This window comes from Aethalodelphis obliquidens, unplaced genomic scaffold (genome assembly GCF_003676395.1).
Source record: "Aethalodelphis obliquidens isolate GAN/ISIS:26980383/991018 unplaced genomic scaffold, ASM367639v1 scaffold1, whole genome shotgun sequence".
In the NCBI taxonomy this organism is placed as follows: Eukaryota; Metazoa; Chordata; class Mammalia; order Artiodactyla; family Delphinidae; genus Aethalodelphis; species Aethalodelphis obliquidens.
The window spans coordinates 70,668,675-70,692,191 of NW_020837945.1; the positions used below are offsets into that span (position 1 = coordinate 70,668,675).

The 23,517-nt window shown below is 35.7% G+C and overlaps 1 protein-coding gene across 1 annotated transcript in view; it reads right to left on the bottom strand.

Moving 5' to 3' along the window:
• Positions 1–4,821: 4,821 nt before the first annotated feature.
• Positions 4,822–23,517, bottom strand: part of SNX4 (sorting nexin 4) — a 62,860-nt gene continuing 44,164 nt past the window's right edge. Inside the window, exons 9-14 of the mRNA XM_027107112.1 lie at positions 19,791–19,856; positions 15,950–16,039; positions 12,060–12,159; positions 10,129–10,274; positions 8,749–8,863; positions 4,822–5,992 (exon numbers count right to left, since the gene is read on the bottom strand). Of these exons, the coding sequence (XP_026962913.1) occupies positions 5,945–5,992; positions 8,749–8,863; positions 10,129–10,274; positions 12,060–12,159; positions 15,950–16,039; positions 19,791–19,856 (565 nt within the window). The 3' untranslated portion in view covers positions 4,822–5,944. The remainder of the gene's footprint in view (positions 5,993–8,748; positions 8,864–10,128; positions 10,275–12,059; positions 12,160–15,949; positions 16,040–19,790; positions 19,857–23,517) is intronic.

The following is a 23,517-nucleotide window of genomic DNA, read 5'->3' on the forward strand; positions in this document are numbered from 1 at the left end:
GGCAGAGGATCAGGCCCGGGATCTCAGCAGACTCCCAGGGGCCCAAGTGGGCAAGGGAAACCTGGCCATGCTCCCTTTTGATCCTCTGCCCTCCCAATGGTACCCCAATTTCCCCCTTTGGACGTGGGATCCCCTCCCCTCCCCCAGCCACCCCTCAGGGGCGCCAGTCCTGTCCTGCCTCCACTTCGCCTCCTCCTCACTCCACCCCACCCCGCCCATCCTACCCAGTTGCTGGGGGTTCCTCCCATCCCCTTAGGTGTCTGTGGTCCCCCGCCGGTGCCTGGTAGGTGCCCTAGTTGTGCCGAGAGGCAAATTCCGCGTCCTCCTAGTCTGCCATCTTGACTCCGCCCCTCCAATAGCTTCTTGAGACAGAGTGTATAGGAAGAGAAATTTTTGAGACTGCATATCCAAAAAAGTCTTTGTTCTGCCTCACACGTGACTGACAGTTTGGCTGTCAAGTTGGAAATAATTTTTCTCCAGAATTCTGAAGGGATTACTCTATTCTCTTCTGGCATCCAAGAAATTTTGCTATTGAGAAGCCTAATGCTGTTCTGATGGCAATTTTCTGTATATTAAATGTTTTCCTGACGACTTTTATTCATCTGAAATTTCATGGTAATGTGCAATGGTGGTCTCCTAAGCATGTGGAGAAAGGGTCAGGACCCGGGCATCTAACTGCTCTTGGTATAGACTTTCCACCAGCCCCTCCCCACACCCAGCTCCACACTTGCTCCTTCTTACCAGTGTACCTGTTTCCTCTAATTCCTGAGTCTTTCTTGGATTCTGCTGTGCAAATTTGCTTTCTTATTAGTAGCCCCAGCTACAGGCACATAAGTTTGAGCTGCCACCGTGTTGCTTATTCAATTAATACTCCTCCATCTTTTTATCTTCCAAAATTTTGTGAACATTTCTTGTACACAGTGTCTCTTGTTTCCTTTGTCCTTAATGGTACTCAAAAAAATATTTTTTTCCTTACTGCCATTTTAGAGGAGTTTTGAGAAGGTACAAAGATAAACCCAAAGCACAGTCTACATCACTATAGTCTTTAACAGGAAATCTTCTACAATATTTGATGAAAGCCTCATTAATGCTATTTTTGTTATTATCATATTATTGAATTTCCATCTTAATTTCTGCATAATTATCCATATACTCATCTTTATCATTAAAGCTTAACATAAAATTTGCTTTTGATATAAACTTGCAAACTTGAAATTGTACTAAGAAATTGGTATTACCTAATTCCCTCCCTTCCTTCCCTTTTTTTGTATAACTGCTGAATTTTTGTATATTTTCTAATTAACTGTACCAAAATAGATGTTTGGCCAGGCCACTGGCTTAATAGCTAGTAATATTCCACATTATATAAATATATATATTTCGTTAACACCTCACTACTCAAAGTGTAACCAGTAGCACTGACAGTATCTGGGAACTAGTTAGAAATGCAGACTCTGAGGCTCCACTCTATCAAATCAGAATCTGTGTTTTAACTAGATCCCCACGTGATTCACAAACACATTAAAGTTGGAAAACTAATCTAGTATTTCACCATAGCGTGCCCCTCTCTCAGGTTTCCCCTTCTTGCTCCCATTCCCAGAAGTACCCAAGACATTTTCCCTTCAAATGTCTTACAACTTGAGTATGATGAAAGTTACCTTTTCTATCCCTCCCCCATCCTCACGGGTCTGTCCCAGAGGGTCTCCTCCAGGTCTCTGCTCCTCCGAAAGGGAAAAGCCTCGAAAAGTACACGCTCTAGAGCCATGTTACTTGGGTTCATTTAAACTGCAGCTCTAGTAGTTACAAGCTGTGGGACCTTGGGCAAGCACATCACTGCACTGTACCTCAGTTTCAGGTGTAGTAGTAATAAGGAGTTAATGCATGTTAGCTATCATCCTCTGAAATCAAGGCCTTAACAACTGATTATTTAGGAATTTCTCCGTATCTTCTGCTGATGGTGCTTCTATCACACAGGTGTGTGAAAGGATGTTTTATTCATTTGGACTTTTGCTACTGAATCAACTGGTTCCACCTTCATCTGGGTATGATTTTATAAATATTTGCTGAATCAACAGATTCCCCAAACCTTTTGGACTTGTGGAGTGCCCAGGAAGTGAACATACTTCCTGTTAGAGCTTTAAGAATGAGGGATCCATCTTCTTCAAGGTTCAACAAATATTGAACCTTGAATAGAAAATGAGCACAGGGAACAACAGGGGAGGGAGATAGGTGAAAGGAGAAAGCCAGAGGAATTTCAGCATTGGTGCGAGTAATTTCAGCATTGGTGGGAGGAGAGGGGGAAATGGGGACAGATATTGTCTAGAGGGCAATTGTCTAGTGATGGACTTAACTTTCCCAACTTTAAGTATGATGATGGCTGGAGGTTTTCCACAGACGCCCTTTATCAGACTGTTTCCTTCTATTCCTAGTTTCCTGAGTTTTATCATGAATCAGTGTTGAATCTTGTCAAATGCTTTGTCTACATGTATTGAAATGATCATGAAGTATTTCCTTTATTCTGTTAAAATGGTGCTTATAGTTATTGACTTTTAATTTTAAACTAACCTTTCATTCTGCAATAAACTCTACTTGCTCATAAGGTATTATGCTCTTTACATATTGCTGGATTCAATTAGCTAATAGTTTAATGATTTTTGCATCTATGTTCATGATATATATTGATACGTCACTTTCTTTCCTTGAAATGTCTTTCACCAGTTTTGGTATTAGAGTAATACTTGTTCTCATTTTTTCAAAAAGTTGGTAAAAGTATTCCCTTTTCCCTATTTTCCGAAAAGTTATGTAGAATTAAAGCTTTTCTTCCTTAAATATTTGATAGAATTCACCAATAAAGCCATGTGGACCTGAAGTTCTTTTGCAGGAAAACTTCTGATAATAAATTTCTTTGATATAAGGCTATTTACATTTTCTGTCTCATATCAGTTTTAGAAAGCTATTATTTTTCAAGAAATTTGATGACTTCATCTGATTTATTGGTTAAAATTTGTCCATTATTATCCTTTTAACGACTGTAAGATCTATAATAACATCCCCAATTTCATTCCTGATAGGGATAATCTGTGCTTTTTCTTTTTCCACTGCGTTTTGCTAGAGGTTTAACTTTATTACTCTTCTCAAAGAACGAACTTTTGGCTGTGTTAACTCTATGATTTATCTGTTTTCAGTATCACTGATTTTTGCTCTTTTAATATTTCTTTCTTCTACTTACTTTGAATTTATTTAATTTTGGCTGCATCGGGTCTTCATTGCTGTGCGCAGGCGCTCTCTAGCTGTGGCGAGCAGGGGCTACTCTTTGTTGAGGTGTGTGGGCTTATTGCAGTGGCTTCTCGTTGCAAATCATGGGTTCTAAGCGTTCGGGCTTCAGTAGCTGTGATGTGTGAGCTCGGTAGTTGTGGCTCGTGGGCTCTAGAGCGCAGGCCCAGTAGTTGTGGCACACGGGCTTAGCTGCTCCGCGGCATGTGGGATCTTCCCAGACCAGGGATCAAAACCTGTGTCCCCTGCATTGGCAGGTGGATTCTTAACCACTGCACCACCAAGGAAGTCCTTACTTTGAATTTAATTTGCTCCTTTCCCCCCTAGTCCCTTCCTTCCTTTCAAATATATAAATATTTAAAGCTATATAGTTTAGGAAGCAAGTACAATTTTTCTGATTTGGCCTTTTGTTATTTTAATTTTCAGGGTTATTAAACCTTGAAAGAAACTCCTAAATTTTTTTAGGGAAAAATTTTCAGGAGAATCAGTAAATTCTACCCTGGAGGAGAGTAAGCATACATATCTAAAAAATGATTATAAGGCTATAAAAAGCCTAGCATTCCTCTTACATAACTCTTGGTTTTTCATTACATTCCAAGCTGGGTGTGTGTTTATTCTAAAGATGCTTGAATTTTAAGAACCCCCAGTTCCTTTGTTGGATGCTATGCTGTAAATGCCAGTGACTCATTCATCAAGTTTTTGGATGTAAATGAAGGCTAGGTATAACTTCAGTTAATTTTAATGCTTTGACCACACTAACTGCATCACTAGTACACCGTCAAGATGAAATTTTCCTCTGTTACTAAGTATTTACATTTATGTAATGAGTCTTCTTTCTTTAGTTATTGCTTATATTATCTTTTTATATTTATCTTTGGAGATCTAACTCACCCTTTAAATAATTCATTTTGAGTTCTGGTTTTTAAATACAGAAAAGGGTTAATGCATATAGATTTTCTTTATAATTATGAATAGTACTAAAAATGATTTCCATCATAAAATTTCATTAAGAGTTCTTTTTTAAGGAATTATTGTGCTATCAAATGAAACTTTTTCAAAATCAAACCATCAAGATATTCCTACTTAAATATACATACAACCAAGTGAATATTTGTATATTTCAGAGAAGATCATCTTTTAAAACATAGGTATCAGTGGCCTTTTCAAATTAAGTTAGCTAGTAGAAAAAAATCTAATACATTTTATATTTAGTCTAAGGTTAGGCTGGAAGAAAAGGCTTTTGATTTTTAAAGGCCAAGCTACTTTATTTCATGAGCCAAGAGATGATACAATTCAATGGAATGAAATGTGTACCTATCAAGATGACTTTTGCTTCTAACAATTTTATCTTTTTTTTGAAAAAAAAAGGTAGAATTTTTAAAATCATACATCATTTCAGCATCTTATTTTTAAAAAACCCAACACTTTGGCATAAGACAAATTTATACAGTTAAACACTTCAAAATATAATATGGCATATATTATTTTTCCATAGGGCATCAGATACTAATAGGTACAGGCCACTTTGTGAAAATAACAAAACTCATATGAAAATCAACACAATACTTCATTTATTTATTGTATAAGTTTGGCAAAGAGCACAAAACTTCAGCAACATTTTAAACATGTAAAAAAGTCAAATGCTGAACAGTACTGGAAATCTTTTTTTACATAATTAGTAATAATGAGTACACATGTAGGGTTCTGCAAAGCTAGCAAAATACCAAGGGTGCTTGGCTTCTGAACATATACCACAAAAACACACACACAAAAGCAATATAATTTATCTTTACAAAAATTACAGCCAAGCAATAAAAAAGGATGTTAATAATGAAGATACTAACACGTATGTTCACTACATATATCTTATACAATGAAATGCTACACTTTGTACCCTGAAATGCCATGTGTAGAGAGCCAAGCAGAGTCAATCAATTTAGGCTCATCACTGAGGTTAAGAATTATCTGAGAATTTAATGCTTGTATGTAACATACTCAATGAAACCTTGCTATATACCAATTCCTAGATCACAACAATGTATTTTACTATATATCTGAGAAGTTGTGTCTTCTTTGTTGGCAGTGTAAAATTTTTGACTAGTATCAAAATTCTGGTAAAACACACATTGAAGGCATTTTCTAGTGTATACAATGTTTGGGGGCATTAAAGAATGTGGAAGAAATTCTTAGATTACACACTAAGTTTCTGCTGAGGTTTGTCAAACCAAACAGCTCAACTATAAGGCAAGGAAAATTAACCCCCTATAACAGATTAGTGGGTCCTACCAAATAAAGATAAGAATTCAATCTTAGGAAAAAACTCCCTACATAAGCAGATCTGAAACAGTGGGCACTAAAACGAACATCTAAAAATTACCTAACATCTTGATATTCAGTCATTGGTTCAGAAGCCTGACAATTTGTTGGTATATTTTATCTAATTAACATTTTTAGAATCAGCACCAGTCCCCAAAACCTCAAATTATAATATTTAATCTTCACTAAAATACACCCTTTTGTGCTATATTAACACTACAATCAAATTAAAGAAAGCTGAATTTACTCAACTTATTATGTATTTTTGTGTATACTGGTACCAACTTAAATTTTTTTATTTACTTGTGCTTCTGTTTTGGGGCACTTTGATTGAAGAGAAACTCATTTCACAGGATTACATCTTGCTAAAGCATTCCTTAGCATTGGTCCAAACTTGAATTCCCTTTAAAAACAAACAAAAAAAAAAAAAAAACCAAAAAAAATCTTTTAAAATGTGATTTTGGAAGGATTCTGAAAGCCCAAGTATTTGGCTTACTGGTATGCTAAATTTTACTTTTTGGGATAATTAACAAGTCCAGCAAATAGGACACTTCTTCTGGCAATAGCTAATATAAGTCAATGTCAAATACTTTTGAAAAAAGTAATAGAATCATTTGTTTGAGCCTATCTTCAAAACAGAAAGAACTCCTACAACTTCTTTTTGAAAAACTCATTTACTCTATTCATATCATTTCTATTTATAAACCAAACAAGTTCTGTAATATTTGAAACAAAAGAAAAAACTTATTAGTCTAACAATTAAATATAAATTAATGAATTATTAATTTATTAGTCTAATAATCAATATTTTGATAATTAAGTACTAAGTTATCAACTCCCTTTCAATGGTTATAGCAGGCAATTTAGCAAAAAACTAATATGCTATAATATAACTAACATGCTTAAACAAAAATGCATGTTTGAAACTGGGAAAAAGTGCATGTTCGTAAAAATGTAACAGTAAAATCTAGAAAGTGGTAGAAATAAAGGTATGTTTTCAATAAACAAGATATATATTTGCCAATAACTGCTAATTTATGAAGAAAGAATATTTTCTTTAATATTAAAGTTTGTCAATATTTATTGAGGCTTCAAACAATAGGGAAAAAAATTAATCTTTTTAGCTTTTCTTCCTCCCTGATGGAATACAAAAAAAAAAAAAAAAACCCACAAAAATCTTTTAAAATGTCCCAGATTGCCTGGATAAAGTAGTATCTAATGGAGTATTTGTTGGTAGAATGGATAAGATAGATCTCATGTGCACTGTCCTAGTAAGACATCCATAAGACAGCAAATGAAAAAACAAAAGCTACACACTAGCACATATAATGCAATCCTGTTTTTGTGGGAAAGGAAAGTGTATATTTTCTAAATGACTGTATATGTACAAATGAGTCTGAAAAGATAAACATGAAGATTTAACAGTGTTGGGTTTTCAAAAAGGGATTTGGGGAAGGAGGAGGAGAATTTTTACTTAATATGCTTCTGGCTTATTTGAAATTTTTATAATGAGCATATATGTTATTTTTATAATTTTTTTAATTTAAAAAGATAAAATAACGTGAAATATATAGATACCCACATTTACCAAAAAAAGATGACTTGACTTCTCGTACTTAATTTTAAGTTTCTAAAGAAAACAGCACTGTAGATTTTCAAATATAAGAATCTACTCCACTTAGGCAAGAAAATAAAACATGAAACACTGTAATACTGTTCCTAAGAAATAAGGTAAACATACACTCTTACTAATCTCATTTGAGTAAACTCTTGTTTACTCTAGTTATTATCTTAGGATACACCAGATACCCAACAGTGTGTCCGCACATACCTACAGTAACATCTTGTTTATCCAGAGATTACTTTTTAGCACCCCTCAACCCGCTCACCCTAAGCAAAGTGGCAGGGGGAAAGTCCTTTGAGCCATTACACAAAATCTGCATTCTTGGAAAAGAAGCAAATGGGAGATCACAGGAACCTATTAATGAATCTTTTATAGGAATAAAACAAAACAAAACCAACTCTAAAAACCTTTGTTTTCTGATCTTTCAGACCACCAAAGAGTTAAAAAGGCAGATTAGAAAGACGGTAAACGTGAAGCAGCAGAAGGAGCTGATGGGATGACAGCAGCAGAGACAAAAACACCCCAAACTACAATATATTCAACCATCAGCATTTGCAGATTGATCAGTCATGGTTTTAACTTCTCTCAAGTGACCCCAAAGATCTACAACATGAAGTAACTTACAATTTCGTTGAGGCATAACTATAAATTTGGCCCAATGACTAATGTGTGAGTCTGTTGTTTCTGTCTCAAAACATCTTTGTTGTCTACTGCTATTTCTTGTCATACAAGTAGAAAGGGCTAAGAAAGTGACGGTTCCAAGCCAGAAAATACGAACTTTGGACAAATTAAAGCATAAGAGTGTTTGTATGAGTGTGATTTTTTTTCCCTCTAAGAATGTCTTAATAAATATGGGAATCCATCTTACTATGTGATATACTGAGATAAAGCATGTTAAATCGCTCAATAAATTGCGAAGTGCTAGAGAAATGTAAAGCGCGGGAATGACTGGTGGTCGCACAGGCAGATCCTGGGTTATGAAGAAGAGATTAAGGAATATTTTGTATTTTGTTCTTACAACAGCATTTTAGAAAGATCTCCATCACTGCCAAAACATTTATTTTAACCAGAATAAGCTTCAACGTCCTTGCCTTCTACTGAGATGTGAACTACATGAAGGGTTTACTCTGACAACAAACCATAACGCAGCCACGGTTTCCCAAAATAACACTGAAACCATTTTCCAGTCGAAGTATCTATCACTGTTAGGAATGGTACTGTACTGCCCTGTCCAAGGGCAGTAACCCTGGGACATATAACCAAAGTACTGTTGTTAGTACATATTTTCACATACAAGTTATAAACGGGGCATACAAATTTGGAACTTTAGATGAGTAGAGACTCGGTAATTGATATTTTGATTATGACCCTTCTTTCAAAATTAAGTAGAGAAACTGGGAAACATTCTGGAAGAGGAGAAGAATGGACTTAAAAATGAAAATGATAAATACTTTGGTCCAAATAAGAAACTGATTTTAAAGAAATTTGCAGGCACTTCTGAATATGCTTGTACCTTCACTGAAACCAAAACCTACCTTTTTGCACATACTGATCTGCATGACTGCATAGCTTATGAGGGCCTCCTTTAAATCATGGTTCTTTTGTTCTTTGAAGCGTTCAATATCAGCCCAAGCATTTTTGACAAATTCTCTGAAATAAAAGGTATAGTCATTATTATTATTCTTATTTAAATTAAGTAAACTACATATTATAAATTTGAATAACCACTTCTCATTTGAGTTGGGTTTTTGTCTATATAGAGGAAAAAGCTATTGCGTGTATAAGATAGTTCTATTTTTTCTCGTCCTAAAAATTACAGTGGGAGAAAAAGCATACAGTCATACACTCATCTACATTTTAATAATCTCTATTTTGCCACAAGAATTCCAGCTTCAAATTATTCCCATAAAACAGATGTAAATGGCTCCCTGAACCAGCTCATAAGCTAACAGGTGCCACATGAAGTTGCCTTCCTGGAGTCACTGGAAAACATACATTCTTTTCAACAAGATGGATTATGTATCACATTTATCATGTGCTTACTTTAAATGACAACTAGAGTTTTTAAAATTCTGAGAGCAATTTGTCTTTTTTTTTTTTTTTTTTTTTGGCTGCACCGCCTGGCATGCGAAAATTCCCTGACCAGGGATCGAACCCACACACCCTGCAGTGGAAGTGTGGAATCTTAACCACTGTCTTTTTAACTCTATTCATGAGAGTTTAGTTTGACTTACTTGATGCCGGAAGTTCTAAAAATTAAGAAAATCACCTCCAAATCAGTGATACACTCTTGGTCTGCCTTGGTCTACTCAACAACTATCAGATGAAAACAACAATATGAAAAATGAGCCCAACAGTCATGGCAGACCTTTGAGAACTGAATTTCTAAAAATATTTATGGAATAATTACATTCCAAGCCCTATGCAAGGTGTTGGGACATAAAGATGAAAGAGACATAGTCACTGACTTTGAAGGGTTTGTAATTTAGCCAGGGACGGTCACACTGTACAACCAACCACCCAATACAAAACTGCCATGCAATAGTGGCATGAACCAAGTGCTATGACAGCCTGTGAGGATAAGAGAAAGCTTCACAAGAGAAGTAATGCAAAAGCTTGGCACTGGAGAATGATCAGGCTTTTAACTGACAGAAAAGGGCAGAGGGAATGTGCAAAGGATAGAAATCATGAAAAGTACAGGAAAATAATATTATGAAGCTTAGATACTTTCTTCTTCCTCTTTCCCTGACACTAAAACAACTGTTTCTATGCAACATGATCTTAGAAATACTCAATCACTGCATTTTAGAAGAACAGGCTACATCCAGGGACACTGGTGAAGCTGGGAATGGTTATAAACAATCTGTCACAGAGTCTACATGTCTAGCCATGTTAAAACACCACAGCATTTTTACCTGCCTTCCTGATTTTTAGACTTAAGTTGTTGTTCTCCTTCATTTATTTGTTCTTCTAGCACCTTTATTCTGGCTTCTCTCTGCTCTGGAGTTTCTTGACCAAAGAGCTTGGTAGTCATTCCCTTCAAAGAAAATGTTCTTACGGTCTAAAATGAAATAGAAACAGATGAATGGATAAACTACACACATACACCGAAATATTTTTCAGCCTTAAAAAGGAAGAAAATTCTGACACATGCTACACAACATAGATGAACCTTGAGGACATTGTGGTAAGTGAAATAAGCCAGTCACAAAAAGACAAATACTGTATGAGTCTACTTATATGAGGTATCCAAAGTAGTGAAATTCACAGAGACAGAAAGTAGAATGGTGACTGCCAGGGGCTGGGTGGAGAGGGAAACTGAGTTGATATTTAATAGGTACAGAGTTTCAATCTTGCAAGATGAAACAGTTCTGCAGGTTGGTTACACAACAACGTAAATGTACTTACTACTACTGAACTTTACCATTAAAAATGGTTAAGATAAAGATCTTATGTTCTGGATATTTTACCACAATTATTATTTTTTTTTAAAAGGGGAAATAGCCATTTCCTCCCTAGCTCGGACAGAAAACACCACAAGCCTTACAACCAGGGGGCTACTAATAAGATTTCTAACACTGGAAAATATGGAAGAATCAAAAAGGGAAAAATTTTAACTGAGCTTCTTCATCATATGGAAAACTTCTAGGTGACGTTATTAGGCAAGTTACTTCTTTATGTTAGTGATCATATTTTTTCTAATTACTCTGTGATATAAAAAATATATAAAATTCAACAGGCAACACTGAAAAAAAACTAAATAAACTTTAAAATCTGTGTAACTCACACTAAAACTTCGTATCTATTAATAAAACAGGATGCCTAAATCCAAGCCTCAAGCTTCACTGCTTTACCATTTCCTTATTCTCCGGAGTTTACTGAGGGAAACACATTTAGGAGTAGAGAACCAAGCTCCCTGAAAATGGACTGGGAATTTCCCCTGGATTTTAAAAATAAATCAAGACAGTGTCTACCTGTTTCATGGTCAGAGGTCTTTTCCCACATATCTCTATGTGAGTAGCCCACAAGCACTTTCACAAGTAAAGTACTTGTTAACTATGAAATGATTCATAAATGGTGGCATTGTAACTGCTTTTTTTTTTTTTTGCGGTATGTGGGCCCCTCACCGCTGTGGCCTCTCCCGCTGCGGAGCACAGGCTCCGGACGCGCAGGCCCAGAGCGGCCATGGCCCACGGGCCCAGCCGCTCTGCGGCATGTGGGATCTTCCCGGACCAGGGGCACGAACCCATGTCCCCTGCATCGGCAGGCGGACTCTCAACCACTGCGCCACCAGGGAAGCCCTGTAACTGCTTCTTTACTTCCAGATTGTGTGCTCTCACCATGACGGCTTTCTTATTCCAATGAAATAGCTGGGCAGTAGAAAGCTGATTATAAAAATGATCTAAGTCCAATACAATAAGATAAGGAATTTTCTTCACAAGTATTCACTGTAAGCATTCAAGAATAAAGTACACAAAAAGCTCCCTGTTAGGAGAGAGGCACTGATTCTAAAAGGGCAAAGTTAACTAAAATTTCTATAATATACCAGGTAAAATTAAACCTGGCAAAGGTTATTATTTCAATCCCAAAGAATAATGTTTTTTCACTTGGACTTAATCAGAAAAGAGATGGTTCTTATTACACACAGCAATGTTGGCAAAATTTCTTACAACACTATATAATACGTGTTTTAATGGCTTACATCCTTTTATATCAAGATCACAAACAAAAGAATTATAAAGTTGCCCACAAATTATTTCCCTGTAAAAGCTACGGGCATCCTGCAGCCCATTCCACTTAAGGTTTGCTGTAATAATACCAGAGACCTAAATGGAAAACCACTCACCCCAGTTGCCAGTTCCTCACACTGCTGCTTCTTGGATGCTAAGTCCTGAGCAGCCATCTCCAAATCATACTGCATAAGTTCATGTTTCCTGCACACAGCCCTAGGGATGAAAGAAAGTGCTGCCATTTAATTTTTGTGGCTTCTCCATTAATATGTTAAAAAAATTTTTTTCAAGGGTAAAGGGGAGGCACTCACGTCTTACTACAGTCGGAACTTTTATATACAGAATTTTCAAGTTTAAAATGTAGTAGCCCAACATTAAAAATTTAATCTAGCAGAACCTAAACATAAAAACTTTATATATACTTAAAACAAAAAAGGTTGTTTTCCAGATACTTGCAACATTTTTTTCAATAAACGTACCATTATCACATACATTTAAAAAAAGCTTTTGTATAACATAGGAACTAATGCTATAATCTCACATTACAACTGAGTATTGTTTAAAAAGACATTATCTCAAAGCTTTCTTCTTTTTATTTAGAAACCTCTATTAGTTTTTATTTTCCTAAAAGTAATCCATGCTCACTGAAAAGAAAAAAAAGGATTCTAATACAGGAATGCACAAAATAAGTTTCAAGAACGCTCTCTTTTCCCCAGTTCCACTATCCAGACATAATTCATGTTAATAGATAGTATATATCATTCCAGACTTTACCTAGGAATTTACAAATACACATATCCACCCACCCCCAGTAATTCTACATCTTTTCTGTCTCAACTATTTATATACCAAAGACACATATGTTTCTGTATCAATACACATTAACCTTTTCTATAACTTAAGAGCTGCAGAGAATTCCACTGTGTTCAGCAACTTTCTTTTGGTCTGTAACTTGAAAACACCTTGTTGTAACGTCTTCTTTTTTTATTTAATTATTTATTTATTTTATTTATTATTTATTTTTGGCTGCGCTGGGTCTTCATTGCTGCATGCAGGCTTTCTCTAGTTGCGGTGAGCGGAGACTACTCTTCATTGCGGTGCATGGGCTTCAGTAGTTGTGGCACGTGGGCTTAGTTGCTCTGTGGCATGTGGGATCTTCCCGGACCAGGGCTTGAACCCATGTCCCCTGCATTGGCAGGCGGATTCTTAACCACTGCGCCACCAGGGAAGTCCTTAGTGTAACTTCTTACTACTCAAAACTCTAGAAGGAAAAAGGCTAACAATGTGATGTTTTCATACCAGCTACTGAACAACTAAAGGAATATTGCTCCTCTGTTTTATTAACAGAATTCTTAGGCTGATTTTAAAAGTGATAGGGGACCGTTGGTAGTGCCAAGACTCGTCAGGACATGCATACGGTCTCTCGCTGTCTGGTGTGGGGTTTGCCATGCGCTGGCAGGCGCCCACTTCCAGTTGGCTTTTTACTGAGTTATGAGGTGCCCGGTGTGGGGCGCCAGTCCAACTGGGGCGCAGCTCCTCGCCGGGCCAACCTACTTAGCTGTACTTTTCAACTTCGAAAGTTGGCAGGAGCGACAGCAGAGCTGTTGCCTCTTTGAAGCGATAACTTCTCTGTGCTAGTCTATCAGATGAACGGCATTTACTGTTTAACTATTCCCACTGTATACTGTGCCAGGCTTTCTTAATGGAGGGTAGTTTTATTACTTGTGTCCAGAATGATGAAGTTTTCGAAAGAAAAGTTACCAATTGAATTGATGACATGCTGCCCAGTTGCTACTGGACTAGAATAAAACTGATTAAAACTTAAACCGTACTAAGTCACTATATTACTTAAAGTAAACTTTATATCAAAATAAAACATTTTGACTTTAATTTCAAAAACCTTCATAATACTAGTGAAAATAAGTTACTGACATTTGTTGAAAGAATAATGGTTTGAGAGATTTGCAGCTTATCTAGCTGTGCCTTGCAAAAAATTAAATTTGTCCACCATGATTACTTAAATTTTGTATAGATTCCTTTCAATTCCATGGCTCTCCTGTAATATTAGTGATAATGTAAAAGCGAGCTTTTGTACTTGTTTCCTAGTAAGGTTCCTTTATTTTCTAGAACTTTATTAAAACCAGGGAGCTCTGTTGGCAGTTACCCTTTTTGACATGGATTATGTTACCTTGTGCTCTGGCTTTCTATTTGTGTCCTGCTTCCCTACCATATTACAAGTGTTGAAAGGGCAGTGATCTAATAGATTACCTTGCCTTTCCATCTCCTCATGGCTTCCTATGAGGATCACTTGAGCTAGGAAAGTGACTGGAATTAAGGCAGTAAAGTCCTTGAAGCAGTTGTTAAAACAAAGTAGGGGGCAGGCAGAAACCATTTTCTTCTATGTATTATATGTATAACTGGACAAGATGATAGAAAGTACTTTTAAAATCAAAGAAGGGAAAATCGGAGAAAACTGCCATTCCCCACAGCCAGCTTGTTCATGGTATACACTTGTGTGAACAACCAAAGATAAACAGACAGAAAAGCAAATGTAACTTAACCACTTACCAAGATCACCTCTGCAAAAAGAAATGAAAATAACTTTTGGCAGGATTCTGTTTCATCTGATATAATTCAGAAGCAGGAAAAAAAAAGCCTTTTAAAAATACTGAGAATATTAAAAATAAGCATTTGAAGAAAGCATCATTTCTAACTGAAGTGAGCCAAAAGGAGAATTATGCTGGGGTAAAGTTTAGTGATCCACTTTCTCCTAGTGTTCTTCCACAGCCTCCTAGTCACTGGATGGGAAGCACCATTGAAAATTCCAACCAAAATAGGGAGTTGATGGCAGTACACTTTAAAACTCTTCTAAAAGTTCAAACTTACATCTCAGATTCCAGTACGTATGTAAAACATAGCTTTTCCAAAATCCCTGGACTCTTGAAAAGCAGTGGTACAGAAATGGAAAATTACCTTGTTGCAATATACAAGGGCAAAAGATGAGTTTAAAAAGTTACAAACAGCTTGTATTATATTTTATATTTTGTAAATACTGTATACCATGTATTACGTGTATATTGTTCATACTTGAGAGGTACATTATAGTTTTGTTATGAAAGTATGCATTTTGCCCTGCCCAAATGGTAGGTGTTCTGTATATATACAATGGAGAAATTTTAAGCGTGCTAAGGCACATGAAAGGCCAATTTATTTGCAGAAGGTACTGAGATATTTTTTCAAGAAACAGCTGTCGAATCTCAAGGTGAAGATCTCAGTGTGAACAGTTTACTAATGCACTACTGGAGTTTAAATCTGTGGCACAATCATTGTAAACATGGGGTTTGTCTATGTTCCTCTAAATTGATTTCTGCCTTCTAATCTGTAATTACCGGAAAACTCCTATTCCCATTTTTACCAAACTTAATTTCTGGTTTTTGGTTTATATCCATTCAAATTTAAAATTTTAATGCCAACAAAATCGGTTGTAATCAAATTTTAAAATAATAATAATTTGGCCCCCCAAAAAAGTGATAGGAAAACAATTCATTTTTCTAAACTGGACTATCTCCCAGAGAATTGTTTGGCTCTGTAGAAGATACTATAAAAAGAGAAGACAAAGTCCTGACATTAAGAAGTTTTACAACCTTACTAAGGAGATAAAATATGCAGGTATGGAAAAAATTACAGAATTTAAATGGTAATATACAACCTAGCGACAGATTATGCTACACACTCTCAATCTGTACTTTGCTTCCAATCTTCAAACTGGAAAAAGCAGAACAACATACAGACAGACCCGAAGTCTGAGACTAACAGGTTTTATCAACATAATGCTTCAAGCAGAGGGCTCATCTCAGCTATGTCTAGCACTCTGTAACACACAGGAATACAATGAGACCTCATTCAATATCTGGGGGAATTAACTCATTTAAAAATCTTTATTTTAGAGTAGTATATGAGTGGTGTCCAGTCACAGGGCTGCATCTGGAACATGTATTATACTTACCTCAGTGCTTCTGCATAAAAAAGATACTCCTTTAACTGATCTGCATAATGTTCTTCATCTTCTAAAATATCATCAATAGAAGACGCATACCTATTTAAAAAACATTGCAAATGTATATCTCAGAAATAACTAAATTTCCTTGTCAATTGCATTATTATGAACTTTCATCAAATCTTTAACTGTGGTCACTTTTAAGTCTTTTGTCATTTACAGATAGTTCTGGGTGTATTCTGATGCTTTTGCAAAAATGTTCCCATAAAAGGGTTTCATCTTCAAGGAATTCATGGAAAAGACTGACAAGTACAGGTTTCTGGTAACTGACTATACTACTGAACTGAATGAATAAGCATTTTCAGAACTCTAATGGAAAACTGATGAATTCATAAAATTGTTAACAAAAGATCAAGATAAAAAAATTAATTACATGGGACTGAGTGAACTGATCAGGATGATTATAATTTTTTTGACTTTCTGTTTGAATAAAAAAAATGTGCTGTAAAAAAAAATTTTTAATAAATAAATAAAAATAAAAAACATTGCATAGAGTAACCTTTATCAGGACACAAAGTATTGAAGTTCTAAAGAAGGGCTATTCAAAGCGTGGTCCACAGACCATTTGCTACCCATGAGTGACAAAAGCAAGTACAGAAAGTGAGAATAAGCATTTAGAAACATTTAACAACTTTTTAAAATTGAAGTACAGTTGATTTACAATATTATGTTAGTTAGTTTCAGGTGTACAGCAAACTGATTCAGTTATATATATATATATTTCTTTCAGATTTTCCATTATAGATTATTATAAGATACTGAATATAGTTCCCTGTGCTATACAGTAAACCCTTGTTGCTTACCTATTTTATGTACAGTAGTTTGTATCTGTTAATCCCACACTCCTAATTTATCCCTCCCCCCTACAGCAATCTTTAACTACCATGACAATGTTATTTTATTTACCTAATGTTCTGATCAGCAAGGTCTTAGAAATAGAAAAACAAAGCAAACAAAAAACGGTCCTTCTTAAGGTAGCTTAAGAAGCACTGCAATATCTTTTGTTCAAATATATTACAAAAAGGGCTACAAAATCTGTAGAAAGAGTAAGAGTTTAGTATAATTGGTACATTAGTGTTCCTGGTAGCAACTACATACAGTAATGCCAAAAAGTTACAAAAGGAAAAGTCGAGCAAATAAAGATTACAGAAAATTTTAGAAGCCTTATTTTATTCTAATTCTCAATAGCAACCTCTGCTTTGATCTGGACAAGCCCTTCACGGTTGTGCCACTCGTTCCTGGCCTTGAGTCTTTCGTTGCACAGAAATGTGATGGCTTTCCACACTACTTCTCCAAATCCTACCATACGTATCTCAACACCTCTAGAAATCTTCCCAGACTTCTTTAGTCCTAGTCATCACTCTACTTCTGATCTCTTATCAAAAATTGAGGACTTAAATTTTATCAAAGAAATGTCTCTTGTGTTGGTTTTCTCTGATCACATTATAAATTCCCTAATGACATGGGCTATGTCATTTCCTACTTCTGTATGGTATAAGAAGCATCCTTTTTTCAAATTAATTCTGATTCCCTAGCATGGGCATAAAAGAAAAATATATTTTATGTCTCCAAGTCCACTTCCTGTAGACAAGTAAACAAGTTTACTGAATTCTAAAAACAAACAAAAATCTACCTTAATGCTCACTGAAAAGTGATGTGTTTACAGTATTTATAAAAGTAGGCAAAATATGTATTCTGTAAATATAAATTTACATTTGTTAGAGTGTGGAATTTCCCCTATGTGACTGAAAGACATCTTGAGAATCATTGTTAACAGTAGGAAAAACTGCCTTTAGTTCATAAATCTACAATTCTGGAAAAGTTAATGTTAAGAAAACAAAAAAGAAGATAGGTAGCTGGTGGCTTGAAGATAGGAAACATAGTGTAGGGATAAGCAGCACATCTTTGGGTAGAAAAGGGTAAATGGTAAAGATTTTTTAGATATCATTACTAAAATTAATTTTATTTAACATCTTAAATAAACCAAGTAAAGGGATAATCCCAAATTCTTGCAAATACTAAAAATATCCAGTCAACAGAATGCAGGAAGACTTAACAAAATGGTTGAAAAGCAGCTGGTCAGCTTATATAACAGCCCCCCCAAAAATAATACTTAGATAAAATAAATATATTTTTGTCTTTTTATTATTCAGTTATAGGAGTTCTTTATATATTATGGTTGGAAATGTTTACTCCCAGTGTGTGGCCTGCCTCTTCATTATCTTAATGGTGCATTTGTGTGTGTTTGTGGTAAAATATAATGTAAAATTCACCTTTTTAACAATTTATTGATGTACAGTTCAGTGGCAGTAAGTACATTCATATGGTTGTGCAACCATTACCACCATTCATCTCCAGAACTTTTTATCTTCCCCAACTGAAACTGTACTCCCACATTCCTTCCACCTCCAATGGTGTCTTTTGACAAGCAAAATTTTTAATTTTGATGAAGAACAATTTATCATTTTAAAAATATTTTTTCTTTTCATATCCGCTTTAAAAAATCTTTGCTTACTCGAAGGTTGCAACAATATTCTCCTATGTTTTCTACTAAAACCTGCAATTTTAGCTTTTACACTTATGTGTATCATCCAAATTGAATTAGTTTTTACGTAAGGTGTGAGATATAGCTCAAGGTTCATTTTTTTCCATGAAGATATCCAGTTATTCCAGAACCATTTCTTGAAATGAACTATGTAAATGTGGATCTATTTCTGGACTCCATCCTATTCCACTGATCTCTTTATCTCAATACCTCCTGGTAACTATAGCTGTATACTAAGTCTTGAAATCAGGTAATATATTCCAGGCTTGTCCTTTTTCAAGACTGTTTTGGCTATTCTACGTTCTTTGAATTTACATATAAATTTTAGAATCAGCTTATCAATTTCTATTAAAAAGTCACTGGAGTTTTGATTGGGACTGTGATTTAGGAAGAATGGTCATATTAACACTACTGAGTCTTCCAATCAATCTATGAACATGGTTTAGTCTCGCCATTTATTTAGGTCTTTACTTTCTCTCAGCAATGTTTATACATAAAGTTTTCAGTGTAGAGGTCTTTCACATATTTCATTAAATTAATTTGTAAGTATTCTGTTTTGATGCTATCATAAATGGCATTTTTAAGTTTTTATTTTCCAATTGTTACTAGTATGTAAAAACAACTTTTTTTATATATTCATTGCGTATCATGCATTCTCATTAAATTCAGCTATTCCATAATATTTTTGGTTGATTCTTTATGATTTTCTACATAAAAGATCCTGTTAACTGCAAATAAAGAGAGTTTTACTTCTTCCTTTCTAGGATGTATGCCCCTTATTTGATTTTCTTGTCTTACTGCACTGACCAGGACCTCTACTACCATTTTTACTAGTTGTGGTGGAAGCAGACAACCTCGCCTTGTTCCTAATGTTAGGAGAAAACACCAATATTTCACTATTAAGTACAGTATTACCTGTAAGTTTTAGACTAAGGAAATTCTTTATATTCCTAGTTTGATGAAAATTTTTACTGTGAGTAGATGTTGATATGCTTTTTCTACATGTACTGAAATGAACACATGGGTTTTCTTCTTTACTCTGCTAATATGTGAATTGAACGGAAAGATTTTTGAATGTTAAATTAATCTTGCATTCCTGAGATAAACTTCTTTAAGTCAAATCTATATACAGAGAGTACAATATAAATGCCAGCAAACTTTATAAAAACAGAAGAACAGAAGAATCACTAACACTTCACCACTAATGTCACCTCAGGTTCTACCTTAAATTCTCTGGGTACTTACACATCCATATGATGACCAGCACTCTGCAGTCCATCACCCATTTCTTTTTCTATGGCACTCCACTCACTAAGAAGAAAAAGATAAAACCAAAAACATCATGAATTAGATATGGAATATTATTAAATGGACTCTTTTACAAGGTTGTTTTCTAGCTAGCTTTTAAACAATGTATAGTATCTATTTTGGATTTATTTTCTGTGACTCAAATATGCTCCTTTCCCCGAAGTTTAACAACTAAATGCAAGTGAAGGCTTTAAAATATTAGTTCAAAAGTTTGTATCTGCTGCTGTTAAACGTGCAAAGAAAGTATCATACAAAACAGTTTCTGCTTACAGACAACTTTCTCAGCTAGGGTGCCTATTTAAATCAACTGTGGCGCTTTTAGAAACTATGAATGCTTACCCTGCTCTTGATCTACTTAATTAGAATCTCAGGGACAGAGCTGAGGCGTGCATATTTTTAATTACTACATGGATGAGTCTGATAAACACACATGATTACATGTCACTAACTTAATAGGTAACAGAAAAAGACAACTGTACAGAAATAGTAGGTGTACCATAAAACTTTGATAACTTGCACTAAAGTTGCATGACAGTCTACTTAAAACCACAGATCATTCTGTTGTCATTTCAGTGAAAATTCTTGAAATAAAAATTCCTTTTTATGGAAGATACATATGTATATTATAATAAAGGGGGAAATAAATCTATAATCCTAAATACTAAGAGATGACATAATTTGATATATTTCCTTCTAGTTCTTTTTATTTGCTCATTTTAATATGGCTAAGATCATGCAGTATATGCAATTTTGTATTATGCTTTTTCTATTAATAGTATTTCCCCACATTATTAAAATAACTTGTTCTCAGCATTATTTCAGATGGCAACTCATAATTTTTTAACATTTTCCTGACCATTCAAGATTGTTTCCAATTTTTCTGCTATGTATAATAAACACCTTCAATTGCATATATCATAAAAGGGAAAAAATTAAAACACTATGATTCTGTTAATCTGTAGTTTTTATACACTGTTCTTGAAATATCAGATTATACGCTTATAATACTAGAAGGGTAAAACCGTACATGGTTTTTAAAACTGTCAAGGAAGGAAAACAAACATAAATAAACATATCTCCTTCCGACAATTTTTACTCATATGTTTACCCTCAAAATAGTAATAGCAACAGTTAACCTTTTTTTAGTGCTTTGCTGTTTATAAAATGAATTTTTAACATCTCTAGCTATATTATCTAAAGCCACACTTCCAATGCCTACAGGACAATTCTGCTTTTATATACCTCTGTCACTTCAAATTCAACATACCTAAAGCCCAGCCTTCACATGAAAAACAAAGTCTAGGGGTTTTGGCAGATTACAGGCATAACCAGCCAAATCTGTAATGTAGCAATCACAGTTAACGCAGCTATAGGTCACGTCAACAGAATTAATGGACAGTCCAGATCAACTGTCTATTGGATGTTCCACAGGTACTTCATCCATCTAATCTTTGAGCACCTTTTAATGTGCTACCAACTCAAGGTCAATATAACCAAATTTAATTCTTTTGTTTACCAAACAAGACTAAAAACTAGTTCAAGAAAGGTAAGACTTACACTTAATCATCTATTTACTCCTATTAAGTCATTTAGTGCCTGATAAATACTTGGCATTTATAGGTTGTCGGTAAAATGAAAGAATGAACCCATAAATGAATAAATGTGAGGAGGGAAACATGTACTGGGTTCTATGTATCAGCCACTACTACTAGGCACAAGACCTCTCCCCTCAAGATATACATAGTCTAGCCCTTGACTACTCAAACTGTGGTCTATGAACAGCATCACACCTGGAACTTGTTGGAAATGCATACTTGCAGGACTCATTCCAGATCTACTGACTCAGAATATTCATTTTAACAGTTCTCCAGGTGACTTGTATGCCTATTACAATTTAAGAAGTATCTGCTAAACAAAAAGGTTCTAACTGGGGTCCAGGTATATGCCGAGGATTGGAACTAGAAAATGTTAACCAGTTTAGGGAGGGAGAGGAGGGAGAGGAGGGAGAGGAGGGAGAGGAGGGAGAGGAGGGAGAGGAGGGAGAGGAGGGAGAGGAGGGAGAGGAGGGAGAGGAGGGTGAGGAGGGAGAGGAGGGAGAGGAGGGAGAGGAGGGATCCATTAACAAGGAACTATTAAAGTATAGAAGGAGGGACTTCCCTGGTAGCGCAGTGGTTAATAACCCTCCTGCCAATGCAGGGGGACATGGATTCAATCCCTGATCCGGGAAGATTCCACACACTGCAGAGCAACTAAGCCCGTGCACCACAACTACTGAGCCTGAGCTCTAGAGCCCGCATGCCACAACTACTGAAGCCCGCGTGCCCTAAAGCCTGCAAGCCACAACTACTGAGACCATAAGCCACAACTACTGAAGCCCGCATGCTCTAGGGCCTGCATACCTCCAACTACTGAAGCCTGCATGCCTAGAGCCCATGCTCCACAACAAGAGAAGCCACAGCAATGAGAAGCCTGTGCACCACAATGAAGAGTAGCCCCTGCTCACCGGAACTAGAGAAAAGCCCGTGCACAGCAACAAAGACCCAACACAGCCAAAAAATAAAATAAATAAAATAAAAAGTATAGCAGGATTTAACATCAACTTTAGAAGAGGCATTACTGCTATCATAAAGTACTTAATGGGTGGATAACTGTCACAGATGAACCAGCTCAAAGAGGGTAATAAATCTTTTGTAGCATCTGATGAAGACTATGGACCTTTTCCACTAAGGAGGGAAAATCACAAACAAAATTTTGCATGTAATTTCAGAGACTTCATGGATTAAAGACCTAAATGTAAGACAGGAAATCATAAAACTTCTAGAAGAAAATATAGGCAGAGCACCGACATAAATGGTAGCAATATTTTTTTGGATCTGTCTCCTAAAGCAATGGAAACAAAAGCAAAAATAAACAAATGAGATCTAATTCAACTTAAAAGCTTTTGCACAGCAAAGGAAACCATCAGCAAAATGAAAAGACAGCCCATGCAATGGGAGAAAATAGCTGCAAATGATATGACTGATAATATCCAAAATATATAAATAGCTCATACAACTCAATATCAAAAAACCCAAACTCAATTAAAAAATGGACTGAAGACCTGAATAGACATTTTTCCAAAGACATACAGATGCTCAGTATGCAAATCAAAACCACAATGAGGGACTTCCCTGGTGGTACAGTGGTTAAGAATCTACCTGCCAATGCAGGGGACACAGGTTCGAGCCCTGGTCCCACATGCCGTGGAGCAACTAAGCCCGTGTGCCACAACTACTGAAGCCCGCGTGCCTAGAGCCTGTGCTCCGCAACAAGAGAAGCCACTACAATGAGAAGCCTGCGCACCGCAACAAAGAGTAGCCCCCACTCACCACAACTAGAGAAAGCCACATGCAGCAACGAAGACCCAACACAGCCAAAAATAAATAAACTTATTTTTTTAAAAAAGATTATTAAAAAAAAAAAACCCCACAATAAGATACCACCTCACACCTGTCAGAATGGCTATCATCAAAAAGAGCACAAACACCCAATGTTGGCAAGGATGTGGAGAAAGGGAAACCTTGTACACTTGTTGGTGGGAATGTAAACTGGTGCAGCCACCGTGGAAAACAATATGGAGAGCCCTCGAAAAACTAAAAACAAAACTACCATATGATCCAGCAAT